This window comes from Ochotona curzoniae, unplaced genomic scaffold (assembly GCF_017591425.1).
Source record: "Ochotona curzoniae isolate NIBS_2020 unplaced genomic scaffold, NIBS_Ocur_1.0 scaffold_2476, whole genome shotgun sequence".
NCBI classification, from domain to species: Eukaryota; Metazoa; Chordata; class Mammalia; order Lagomorpha; family Ochotonidae; genus Ochotona; species Ochotona curzoniae.
Window position 1 is genome coordinate 2545430 of NW_024467095.1, and position 12879 is coordinate 2558308.

The 12879-nt window shown below is 39.6% G+C and overlaps 1 protein-coding gene across 3 annotated transcripts in view; it reads left to right on the forward strand.

Moving 5' to 3' along the window:
• Nucleotides 1–12879, forward strand: part of GRM8 (glutamate metabotropic receptor 8) — a 565201-nt gene that overhangs the window by 510264 nt on the left and 42058 nt on the right. For all 3 annotated transcript variants that reach the window (XM_041001985.1, XM_041001987.1, XM_041001986.1), the window contains one exon: nt 3100–4035. In XM_041001985.1, coding sequence (XP_040857919.1) covers nt 3100–4035 — 936 coding nt within the window. The remainder of the gene's footprint in view (nt 1–3099; nt 4036–12879) is intronic.

Below are 12879 nucleotides of genomic sequence, written 5' to 3' on the forward strand. Positions count from 1 at the left end.
CTTCTGTATAACTAGAATCCTTGATAAACATGCTGTCATATTATTGAGTCTGTTTACTAAAACATCCTTAAACGCTATTAAAATATTGCATATACAGCTTAAACACATTGTTTTTGTCTTAAAATTTACAACTATTAAGATACTGTATATTTTCCATTGTGCTGGTACCATCATGTTTAATTTATGGAATGCGATTTCTGTATTGGTCCAAAGTACAGAAAACTTGTCAAGGAAGATTTCCTATTTAAATTTTAATGATAAGTACCCATCCTTCATAAGAAACTTACTCAAGATAGGTATATTTCTTTACTCATACACTTATTTCCCTCTGAAAAATAGAGTGTACTGAGAAGTTAAAACATCAGACTTGCAGCTAGAGAAGCTGACCTTCAGGGCTGCTAACCAATCTATTTTCTTTTGGTCCTTTTTTTTTTTTTTTTAAATTTCTGACCCACATTATAAATCTATAGAAGCTCCAAACAAAATGTAATTTTGGTCTTGCAGTAATTACCTTTGAAGCATAATCTTAAGAAAAAAAGTATCTTGTTATCTTATGAGTCCATTAGGGTATAAAATCGATACTGTCACCACTCCATGGAGCATTTCATTTCTTCTCAGCCACTGTGTGCTTTTGATTCAACTTTTCCCCCTTCTAACCACAATCCTGTACCTAAATAAAATAACCTTTTAAAGTCAGTAAAACCTAATATGAGCCATTTATTGTCTCAAGGGATGGTGTCTGAGATTTAAGTAAGCATGATTTTTTTCCCTCAATTTTGGGGGAGATTTTGTAGCCCTCTGCAACTTTTAAGCTGAGTAACTGCAATTCCCTGCCTCATCTATTCACCCTAGACTTAAGAAAGCAGCCCCAAGTAAGGGCTCGAATGAACAGTCTGTCACCTGCTTGGCAAATAGGACGCAACAATCAGATGACTAGTAGATATTGCTGGCACTGCACACATGGGATCATTTTTGAGGTAGAGAAGAGCCATCCCTAAGAGCTCTTTCTCAATAAATTATCACACTTCTGCTGTCTACAGAGTGCTAAGTTTATGTAAGCTGTGTTAGTTGTTTATTGCTGTAAAACAAATAACCACACAATTGAGCAGCTGAGAACAATAAGCATTTGTCATCCCACATGCTTTCAGAGATTAGAAAGGAACAGCTTGAGCTGGGTTGTTCCAGTTCAGAATCTCCAGTGAGACTGCGATAAGGATGTCAGCTTGAGCTAGACATTGGTGGCTTGGCTGGGGCCCCATGGCTCTTTCCCTGGTCCCTTATGTACATGGTACACTGTGCTGGTTGATAGTGGGTGGCTTCCCTTCATTTCCTCGGAGATGCCTGAATGTTTGTGCGATAGCACATGTTCTCAAGACTGAATAGTCTAAGAGGAAGGCAGAAGCCACCATGTCTTTTGCTTTTCCACTAGCCTTTGTTTATTTATGCATTTATTTTTAATATAAAGAGAAGAGAAACCACATATTTCATTAGGACAGTTCTGAGAAGATAACTGGACTTCACTTCCTTATGTTTCCCCCTCCCTCGAAACCACCTTGCTTTGTGTATTTTTTTTCATTCCTTTATTTTTTGCAAGGACGTGTTTTCAGTCCACTCTATAAGCACAGGCTTAGAACCTGGGCTTGAAAATCATGCACTACCATTTCTAAAATACACTGTTGTTTGTGTAGATCAGCCCTATTCAAATTGGGAGCAGACCAATCCATGGGTGTGTGGATGCCCAGGAGGAGAGGGTACCGGGGGGCTATTTTGGAGGCTGACTTTATACTTTCTTATCTTTTGGAGAGTGACAAAGGCTGTTGATGGGCCATTTTGCATTCCTTGTTTGCCCTTTTCTGTGTTTCTGCAAGCAGCCTTCCATTTCTAAGTGAGTCCTTTCCTGACCGCACCTTATTCTTCAGGGACCTGCCCTCTTGCTCTTCCAATCCTTTAATCCTCAAAGCCAACCAGTATTTATGGAGGGCACAATCTGTGTCAGCTACTGTTCCCACCAGTAAACAGATCATTTCCTTCATAGAGCCTTGCTTTCAGAGTAGCCCTTGACATCCTAAGCAGTCTTAGCATACGGATACGGTCATATGCTCCTTCCGACGGATCTTCCTGGGACTTGGCATGTGTTTCAGCTATGCAGCCCTTCTGACCAAAACAAACCGAATCCACCAAATATTTGAGCAGGGCAAGAAATCTGTCACTGCGCCCAAGTTCATAAGTCCAGCGTCTCAGCTGGTGATCACCTTCAGCCTCATCTCCGTGCAGCTGCTAGGGGTCTTTGTCTGGTTTGTCGTGGATCCCCCACACATCATCATCGACTATGGAGAACACTGATAACATCTTGTTATCAGTGATGTCCTATTGTTCTGCCTAGATTACTGTATTTCTAATACTGTAAACAGTTCAAGGTAGAAGCTCAATAGTTGGTACTGTCCCCTTCAAAAAAGACTTTTCTTCAACAGAGAGATTCTGTTTTATTTCACCTGAAAACATAAGGTGGGGCTTTATGAACCTGAGGCAAATATCAACCACAGTAGGAGACTCCCACCTTTGCAGTAATTTCACTGCTTTTGTTCAATGGAAAATATTACTGTCAAGTTATGCTATTTAATGTGCTGTTATGCATAGTGTGGGCCTGCAAAGTAAGAAGTATAGGTTGAGCCTAAACAATGTAAATATGGTGATTTCCATGAGCACATGAAGAAAATCAGGTCAATTTGTTTTGCTAGTTCTTTCCCAAATTGACAGTGTGATTTGAATTTCCCCAATTGCAGCTGGAGGACACGGATCAGCTTTTACATATGTATTTGTTTGGGCCGACAAATCATTCTCCTAATGTCAAATTGGTCAAGAATGAGAAGGTAAATGGAAACTAATGGCACTCATCAACTTGATGTTGTGAATGATTTATTGGACCCAATCACTTAACACTTTAATAAAGTCAATATTGAGGAAAGAAACCAAGTTTTTATTATGGTAAACTGTATTTGTCCTGTCAGTTTTCAGTGATTTATTACAAACCTGTGGCTAGGATTAGGATATTATAAATGGGGAAAAAATGGAAGGCTTATTAATTTTTTATACCCACAGGTAGAAGACATGCAGTGGTCTGAAAAAGAACACGCTCGCCCGGCCTCTGTCTGCAGCCTGCCCTGTAAGCCTGGCGAGAGGAAGAAAACAGTGAAGGGGGTGCCTTGCTGCTGGCACTGTGAACGCTGCGAAGGTTACAACTACCAGGTGGATGAACTCTCCTGTGAACTCTGCCCCTTGGACCAGAGACCCAACACCAACCGCACAGGCTGCCAGCGCATCCCCATCATCAAGCTGGAGTGGCATTCTCCCTGGGCTGCGGTGCCTGTGTTCATTGCAATACTGGGAATCATAGCCACCTCCTTCGTGATCATGACCTTTGTCCGTTATAACGACACACCGATCGTGAGGGCTTCGGGACGTGAACTAAGTTACGTGCTCCTGACAGGCATTTTTCTCTGTTATTCCATCACCTTTTTAATGATTGCAGCGCCGGATACGGTCATATGCTCCTTCCGACGGATCTTCCTGGGACTTGGCATGTGTTTCAGCTATGCAGCCCTTCTGACCAAAACAAACCGAATCCACCGAATATTTGAGCAGGGCAAGAAATCTGTCACTGCGCCCAAGTTCATAAGTCCAGCGTCTCAGCTGGTGATCACCTTCAGCCTCATCTCCGTGCAGCTGCTAGGGGTCTTTGTCTGGTTTGTCGTGGATCCCCCACACATCATCATCGACTATGGAGAACAGCGGACTCTAGATCCGGAGAAGGCCAGGGGAGTGCTCAAGTGTGACATTTCCGATCTCTCACTCATTTGTTCACTTGGATACAGTATCCTCTTGATGGTCACTTGTACTGTTTATGCCATTAAAACGAGAGGTGTTCCAGAGACTTTCAACGAAGCCAAACCCATTGGATTTACCATGTATACCACCTGCATCATTTGGTTAGCTTTCATTCCCATCTTTTTTGGTACAGCCCAGTCTGCAGAAAAGGTGAGTGACAGAAAATATTTTCCTGGATTTAACTTTTTCTAGGATGTACTTTCTGTTTTCCGCTTGTTTCATTTTTATGTTCTCAGGATGCATCCAATTGTTAGATACACAGAAGGACAGAAGGGAAAGTTCATAGATTGGTGCATAGATAGACTGATAGATTTATAGAGCTCCTTCTAGGTACCTTTTGTTTGAATATGTGTTAACTAACAGATTTTTTTCATGAAGAAACACTCTAGGATGTCCTCCTTGACAAGGTTGAAGACTGGTATAGCTCACAGCATTTCTGAGGTCCCTTTTCATAGTTGCATTATCTTCTAATATCCTTGCTCTTTTATAAATGTCAATTAGATGAGGAAAGGAAGAAGGGCAGGCATGATTTACACAGGTGCAATGTCCCAGAAATCTTCCATTGCGAGGCAGATGTGTCTGTTTCTATTTTCATGGTAACTGGCAAGTAGCACTATTTGGTGATTCTGAAACTTTTAGTGGTAGTTTCGAGCAACATAGCCATAGCACAAAGAAACTGAAGTGGTTCCATTCCTCCTGCGTCCTCTGATTACTTTTTCTCAACCTGCATTCTTGGGACTTGTCCTATGTGGAGGTTGCTGGCAAGGGATGCAGAAGGCAATCTATGTATGTTCATTTCTCATTTCTTAAGGGGGAAATAGGTTGACTCTCTCAGAGTAATGTCCTGTGTGACTAATCCTCCATCAACATTTTCTACATGAAATGTTGATAGTAAAGGGGAACGGAAGAAAGTACTTGCTAACCTGGATGTGTGTGGGTCTAGTGATCGGAAAAGCAGAAAACTCAGTCAAGTGAATCCTGAATTTTAAGGTTTGGGCACTGAGAAGACAAACCAACTTGTAAAAGATGGGAATGAGGGGATGCTGCCTTTCTATAATGACAAACCCTTCAAGACCTAATGTGTGTATTGAGAAAGTCGTTTGAAAGGAGGATTTCAGTATTTATCTCCCATCAGCAGCAGTTGTTCAAAGAAAGAAAATAGCAAATACCTTGGGAGCAATTACATTTCCTAAGCTTATAATTCTCCAAGTAAGGTTCTGCCTGGTTTAAAATCCCAGCAAATTCAGAGAAAAAAGCCGTCGGTGCAAGAATGGAGGGCTCATTAGTATGGGCATTCATCCTTTGCTGGATCAATGTGGCCTTCAACCATGTTAGAACAAAAAATGTACTTCACCAAACTTGCCGCTGAGCAGAGTAAACTTGTCATGGGTTGCTGATGTTTCATGATTGCACAGCCTGGTGCAAGTCCATGAATATTTTATGAAGGACCAAGAGTGTGTGGCAAGAAAGCAAAGCAAGAAAGTTTAAGGCTCTAACTCTAATAATCAGAAAATGTATTTTGACACATGCAGATGGCATTGCGTTAGGGTCAAACTTGTAACTTAGGAAGAGGAATGGGTGAGCTTGAAAGCAAGCATCTCAAAGTGTCTTGTGTTAGGTAATTGTTTTTATGCAATTTAGCAGACTAGTGCAGATTTTTTCAGGCTTTGGAAATGTCCGAGCTATGTGAATTATTAACAACAACAATGTAAGCATCACTTGCATGTGAACTACTTTGGTGGAGCTTTTTACTTGGATGGGGGAGGGAGAGATTCTGCTTTTTAGTGGACATCAAATACTGGACGCAAGCAAAAATCTCATGAGCTGACATATAACTTCCTTTTCTTTTTATTTCTCTTCAGTTATGAAGTGTAGCCTATAGTTCCTATTTATGCAATGCCCTACTAGAACGGAAGAAAGACAAATGCAATGTTGATGTTTTATTCTTTTGCTATTGAGTTTTCTTCCAGTGCCTCCAGTTTTGACTAAATAAACTCAAGATGCTACAACCAACGATTGGACATCATAGAGTAGTTAAAATGTGAATATATAAAGAAGTGGCTTTTTTTTTCTACACTAATAATAACCATTCCTGTTTTCTCTTGGGCAAATACTATTGTAGATCTGAGGAGCAGTGTGGAGACAGTAAGAATCCTAACATGAAATGGATATGCAAATATGCCAGGGAGCAGAGGTCTCCATGTGCTGCTGCCCAAGTGTTTGAAGACTTGAATTCATCCACATTTATGGCCCTTTGCTCTATAGAGGTATAATACAAAGTGGCTAGAGAAACTAAATTTTACTGTTAGTTTTATGAAGTACATTTCAGAAGCACCTTGTAAGACAAGGTATAGAACATGCTAACTGGAACATAATTTGTATTTATTATATTATTGAATGTGGAAAAGATTGACAAAATCAGTTGAAAACTAAGTCTAGGAGATTTGAGGACATTGCAGTAATCTTAAAATATTTAGTTAGTCTTGGAGTTGTGTTAGACTGGATCTTTCAAGAACTATTGTAATTATAAATTGGGTGTCTAAAATATTTTATGCAATTTTTATACTTCACCTTAAAATTTACTACCTACTTTTTAAAACATTATCTTTTTGTTATTCAGGATAATACAAAAATCATTGAAAGTATACATTGGTTGCAAAAATTACTGACATCAGTATTCAAAATGAATACAATTGTTGTATCGTTAAAGGAAGTCTTTAAATCAGTTATACTGACTTCGGAGGAACAGGTCAGTCCTTCGCTCTCATTGACAATGCCCAGCCAATTAGCCCGGGTGATCACGTTGAAGCCTTTACAACCGTCAGGCAGCGCACACATCCATTAATTCAGCAGCTGCTTATTGAGCAGTGTGTCTGGCATTGTGCTAATTATCGAACCCATGTCAGTCAGCTTCCCTGAGCTTTCCTGATAGGCTCGGTTTGGTGTGCTGCCCATGCCTTCCTGACATCTACAAGCACAAAAGATGCCAGGCTAAAGAACAGGGGGAGACAGTCAGGGGAGAGAGCTGAGATGAAAGGGCAAAGAGTAGAACTATGCAACTGGAACTAACAGGGTCGGTCACAGAATTTCTAACATGGAAGAAAGCAGAATACATTTTCTTCCGGTAGGCGTGTCATTATCCCTTCTTAGAGTCATGTGTGTAATGGAACCTCATCTAACCATGTAAGTCTCTCTGAAATTAAAAGGAGCAGAAATTCAAAATTTTAAAAAAGACTATTTGAATAATTTAGATAGATGTTTTGAAATGTTTGGGTGAAATCAAATTATTAAAATACCTTGTCAGGAAGACAGGCAGCTCTTAGGAAGGTGTCTTTATTCAATGGTTAAACACCTTTCATTTTCTTCCTTAATTTTGCAAGATTTTGAAATCCAGATGAATGCATCTTTTCCATGGATTTAATGGCATTGTTTCGTTTCCCTTTAGAAAAGAGAGGTGGAAGAAGGGTAAACACGCTAAGGCATGGCCACAGACGAACACAAACTCCTGCAGTTGTCCAAAGACAAAATATTAAAATATAATCAACAGTCATGAATAGAATCCTTAGGGATGGCTACAAACTAATAGGATGGCAGAAATATCTTAAATACATGTTTTAGCATCCCTAATTAGGCTAGTAACATCAAGATAATCAGACATGGGTTATGACACAGCCAGGCTCCAAAGAACGTGGAGCCTCAGCTGGAGCGCAGGATGAAGGGAAATCAGACACCTACAAAAAGAATCGAACAACAAACACCTAAGAAAATCTCAAACCCAGTGTTGCGTTTACTCTTTCGATGTGTTAGTTTCAAAATCACATCAGAAACCCAGGGTTCATCTTCTGCTTCTCTTTCTACTCCCTTTACTGCTTTTTTTTTTTTTAAGATTTACTTATTTTTTATTACAAAGTCAGATATTGCCATTTGTTTACATACAAGGGAGACCAGTAGGGTCTGTCCAACATACAGTTGAAAGAATATGTTCCCATGTAGAGTCTTCCATGCAGGTCAGTTCAGTGAAGGCCTACTTAAAGCATGAATGAGGTGTTTAGCACCGTAAAGACCTAGCAAACTCATTTAATGCTTACTTATGATTTTAGTTAAGGTTACAACATAGTAGAAATCTATAGACACTTTTGAGATTCCCATTAAAATATGTTATTTAGAAATGATTTACTTGCTCAAAAGGCAGAATTACAGAAATGCCAAGTAAGATAGGGAAAGAGAATCTTCTATGTACTGAATCGTTCCCTAGATGGCTGTGGCAGCTGGGGCTAGATCAGACTGTGTGCAGGAGCCAGGAGATGCATGTGGGTCTCTGGGGTGCAGGATCCCAAGGACTAGGGCCATCTTCTGCATTCCCAGGTGCATTGATACAGAGCTGGAATTAGAAATGGAGCAGCAGGAGTTAACTAGCTCTCATATGGGATGCTGGCATTGTAGGCAGCAAATATATCTACTGTGCCATAATGTTGGCCCCCTACAATAGCTTCCTTTTCTAATTTTTTTCCCGTTTAATAATTCCTGTTTAAAATATTTTAAATGATCAGTTGTTCTGAATAGGACTACCAAATATTTAGCAAGAATGACAGGAAACCATAATTTTCTTTTTATCTAAAATTCACAGAGGACTGCGATCTACCTAACTACACATTCTAAAAGGACTGCTTCTGTCACTTTATCTGTTGCAGAGCAGTGTAGAGTTACGCTGGTAGGCCAAGTGCTCTGGAACACAGACATTGTGAAAAGCCCTGAATCTGCAAAGTGTTCTTGGAAATACAGGGAAACTGTTATAACCTGCAAAGAGCAGTATGGGTCCCTAGAGAAGGCAGTTTTGAATAAGAAAACCAGGTAAAGCAATTCACCTGCTGGCTGCGGTGCCCAGCCCTGCTCTCCAGCTAGAGCAGACTTCAGTTTGTACATGCTGGTAAAGAATGAGAAGATGTATGTCTTTAAAAAACAAACAGGAAAATCCTATTTTCCGTGTGTTTTCTTACTAGTAGTTTTATTATGCAGTTTTGCTGAGAGTTATCTAATACCTGAGTCCTAGAAGGTGTGTGCTACGTAATACACAGTGAATCTGTGTTGGCTATTTACGCTATTATCCATGGGTCAAGCAACTTATTTGGTTTTGCTCACTATTATGCCTTTAGCACCTAGCCTAATACCAGATATTATAGTTTATTTTTAAACTTTTTTAAGATTTTAAAATTTTTATTGAAAAGACAGATATATAGAGAGGAGGGGAGACGGAGAGAAAGATATTCCATGCGTTGATTCATTCCCCAAGTGGCTGTAATGGCCAGAGCTCAGCTGATCTAAAGTCAGGAGCCAGGAGCCTCCTCTGGGTCTCCCATGCAGGTGCAAGATTTCAATGCTTTGGCCATCCTTGACTGCTTTCCTAAGCCTCAAGCAGGGAGCTGGATGGGAAATAGGGCTGCCGGGATTAGAACCAATGTCCACATGGGATCACAGAGTGTGCAAGTTGAGGGATTTAGCCACTAGGTTACCATGCTGGGCCCTTTTAAAATGCTGGGCTTCTTTTAAAAATGTGTTAATGGCTGAATATAGTCAAATGAGATGAACAGGAGGATTAGATTTACCTAATTACTTCAGTTTCTTTGGTTTTTAGACTGTGTTGATGCATAATCCCTCCCCCTCCCTGCTTCTGGCCCAGGTCCTAGACCCAGAACCTTGCCTGAAACTCAGTGGCCCAGATCACAGCAGATGAAGAAGGGAGACTCCTGCGAGGGAGGCAGGAGTCTGTGATTAGGAAAACAGACAAAGCGATGTGGTCTTGAAAGCAGCAGAGATGGCTCAAGACCTTCGGCTCCAGCAACCACATGGGAGAACCAGAGGAAGCTCCTGGCTTTAGATTAGCTCAGCTCTGGCTGCTGGCAAAGCTGTGAGAACTTAACCACTTGTGATGTCATTGGGTCTCGGCTATAGTTGCTGCTGTTGATAGTTGCTCCACTTCAATTAGAATGGAAACAGGTTGGATTTCAAATACCTTTTAAAATTCCTTTTTACCTTTTTACCTTTCTTCATTTCTTCTAAGTCCCATGCAGTTGTCACTGCTCTCTGTAGGTCTTTTGATTTTGTTGGACTCCCTGCACAATAATTATAAGATATGTAAGCAGAGAATTTCCGGTATTTGTTTTTAGTCTAACATCGATTGGTAGTTTGTCTGGCTATGATTTTAAATGTAAAACATTTTTCTTTTCCAGCAGTAATTTCTTGTAACTGTCTACACTCTAGAGGCAATTTCTGATTTCCATTCCTGATAGGTATCTATTTTCCACTCTAAAAGTTGATAGAATTTTCAGCCAATTAATGATTTTGCTTGTTTGCACAGACTTTTATTAGAAACAAAGACAAAATTCTTTGTGACAATTTTCTTCATTACTTTAAGCAGATTGTCTCATGCCTTGGTCTCCTCTGTAGGGTATTTATTAGATAAATTTTAGAATTTTGCATCCAGATCCGATGTGTTTAGCCTTTCCTTGTATTTGCCTTTGAACAACTTTTTCAGAGCTATCATGAGACCCTACGAGTTCCACCCAAGTTTTATTTCACTTAGTTCGCTTTTGCTTAAATAATGTTACTTTCAGAACCACTCTTATTTCTTGATAGTTCTTTTCAATATATGTTCTTTAGCTATTCTTTCGCTAATAACAACGTAATTTTTCTACTTTATTGTCGGAATAAGAAATTGAGGTCAGCTAGAAGAGCAGCTAAAACTGCATTCACCCTTATAATATTAATATTAGTCAGTCATTGTGTTCACATAGAGCTATCTTCAAAAAAAGTTTATGTAAAGGGGTTAGGGTTGTGATACAGCAAGTAAAGCTGCCAGCCGCGATGGTGCTGTCCTATCTGGGCACCACTTCCAGTCCTGGCTGCTCTTTTTCCAATCCAGGTCCCTGCTACTGACACAGGAAGCAAGATGCTCCTGGGCTCCTGCCACCCACACAGGAACTCAGGTGAAGCTTTTAGTGGTTCCTGGCTTTGGCTTGGTTCCGCCCTGGCTTTTAGAGCCATCTGGCGAGTTCAACAGTGGCTGGAAGATAGCTCCCTTCTCAGTGTGAGCAAGAAATCCCATGATTACTCATGAAATGTGGCTTGTCAGAAAACCAGGAGCTATTGGGTAGAAGTTCTACAGCAAGTTTGCATTGCATTTTCTTAGGATTTGAGTCTATTTGAATCTTTGGGAACATGGATTTATTCTCAGGACAGATTTTTGGGATTTTTCTGACTTGATCAAACATGGGTGAGCTGGTTGAATTCTAGTGCACAAAGACTTAGAGGGGAAAAAAATAGTAACAAGCTTTCTGAAGTAAACCAGGCAAGAGACTCTGGGGCTTGACATAGGACAGTGAAGGAAAAAAGATGAGAAATCTCTTTGGACTGAATTGGATTTGGGAGACCTAGCAGGAAGACAGGTGTGCGGTCTGTGGCGCGTGATTGTGCAGTGGCAACAGTCTTCTTTGTAGGAAACCGTGGAGTTCCAACCCCGAGGAAAGAAAGTGATTTTCAGTCAACGATAATTGTGTCAAGACAAGGGTGAAGAAGGTATTTGGGCTTCAAAGACTAAAACTGTATAAAAGTCAGGTTTTTTTTTTAAAATTAGAAACTAAAGTAAGGAAACATGCATAAGATTATCTGATGAATTATGATTTTGAGTAAAAATCTGAATCATATTAAAATGAATTTTGATTATTGAAACTAAAACAGCAAACTCTTTAGAACAAATTATTTATAAATAATGTCTAAATATGAGAGTACTTCAAAAGAAAGTAGAAAGAAATGGTAACTTTAGTGCCAAAATTGAAATCTATGGCAGTTTTTTATAATCCATGCTTTCCATGATATTTTTGGAAATTCTGTGTATGATGTATTCACTCTTCATATCACGGATGTTTGTTAAATAGATTTTGGTTTCCAGTGAATTTGGGGAAGTTTGACGGTAATCTTGATTTTTTTTTTCTACTTACGGTGGTTCTGCCAAACTTACTCAGTGCATTTTTTTCTCTGTATACGTGTTTGCATCCATATTGTGAAAATTTGAAATCTTAACTTCTCCAAAATCTTTTTTTTTTAACTTCTCCAAAATCTAAAACGTTTTGAGTGCCAAGATGATGCCACATGCAACACTCGACAGCTGATCTCATGTGATCATGTTCCAGAGGCTAAAATACAGGTGCACTAAAAATACTGAACACAGTTCCCTTTAAGAGATCATGTAGGAGTTGCATATAGCAGGATGGGTCCACAAGATGGGTCCTGCTCCCAGGATGGTTAATGTACATGCAAGCATTCCAGAATCGGAGAGCAATCCAGAATCTGCAACACTGGTCCCAAGCATTGACAATGAGGGATATTCCACCTGCCTCTCATTTGCATATAATTTTGAACTAATTAAATAGCTTTAGCACTGATTATAGATGACTTTTTTGTTTCTTTTTAAACCTGAATTAAGCTTATTCTCCTTTAGAAAACAATCTTTTCAAAAATTGTTATCTATCGAAGGTCCTCTTCTTGCAATATTCGACTCGCTGATTTGTTTAGTGAGGTGTATGTTGGGAAATATACTAAGAAGTGTGGTATTTTCTGCTGTCGACCTAATCTTGTAGCATGCAGCTCCCTATGTAACTTTCCTGTGTATAAATGAAAATACATTCACGTTGCAGATATGTGAAAAGCTTTGTGTGTATGCAGGAAGACAGGGTACTAATTCAGAAAATTTCAGCTTCTCACGAAAGATTAAATGTCCTATATTTCTTCTACCAACTGTTTTTTTTTCCCCCTTGAAATCTTCATCTGCTCAAATTGAATTAAAAATACTGTTGGTTGTTTGTGAGGCTGTTATAAATGTGAAGGTGTTTACATCCACAGCAAATTTATCATTATAGCCCTGTCCTTTCTTGAACAAAAACATTTTCCCCTTGCTAAAGTGTTCAATCCCACTGCTTTCTGTTGAGCATCTGGTTTTGT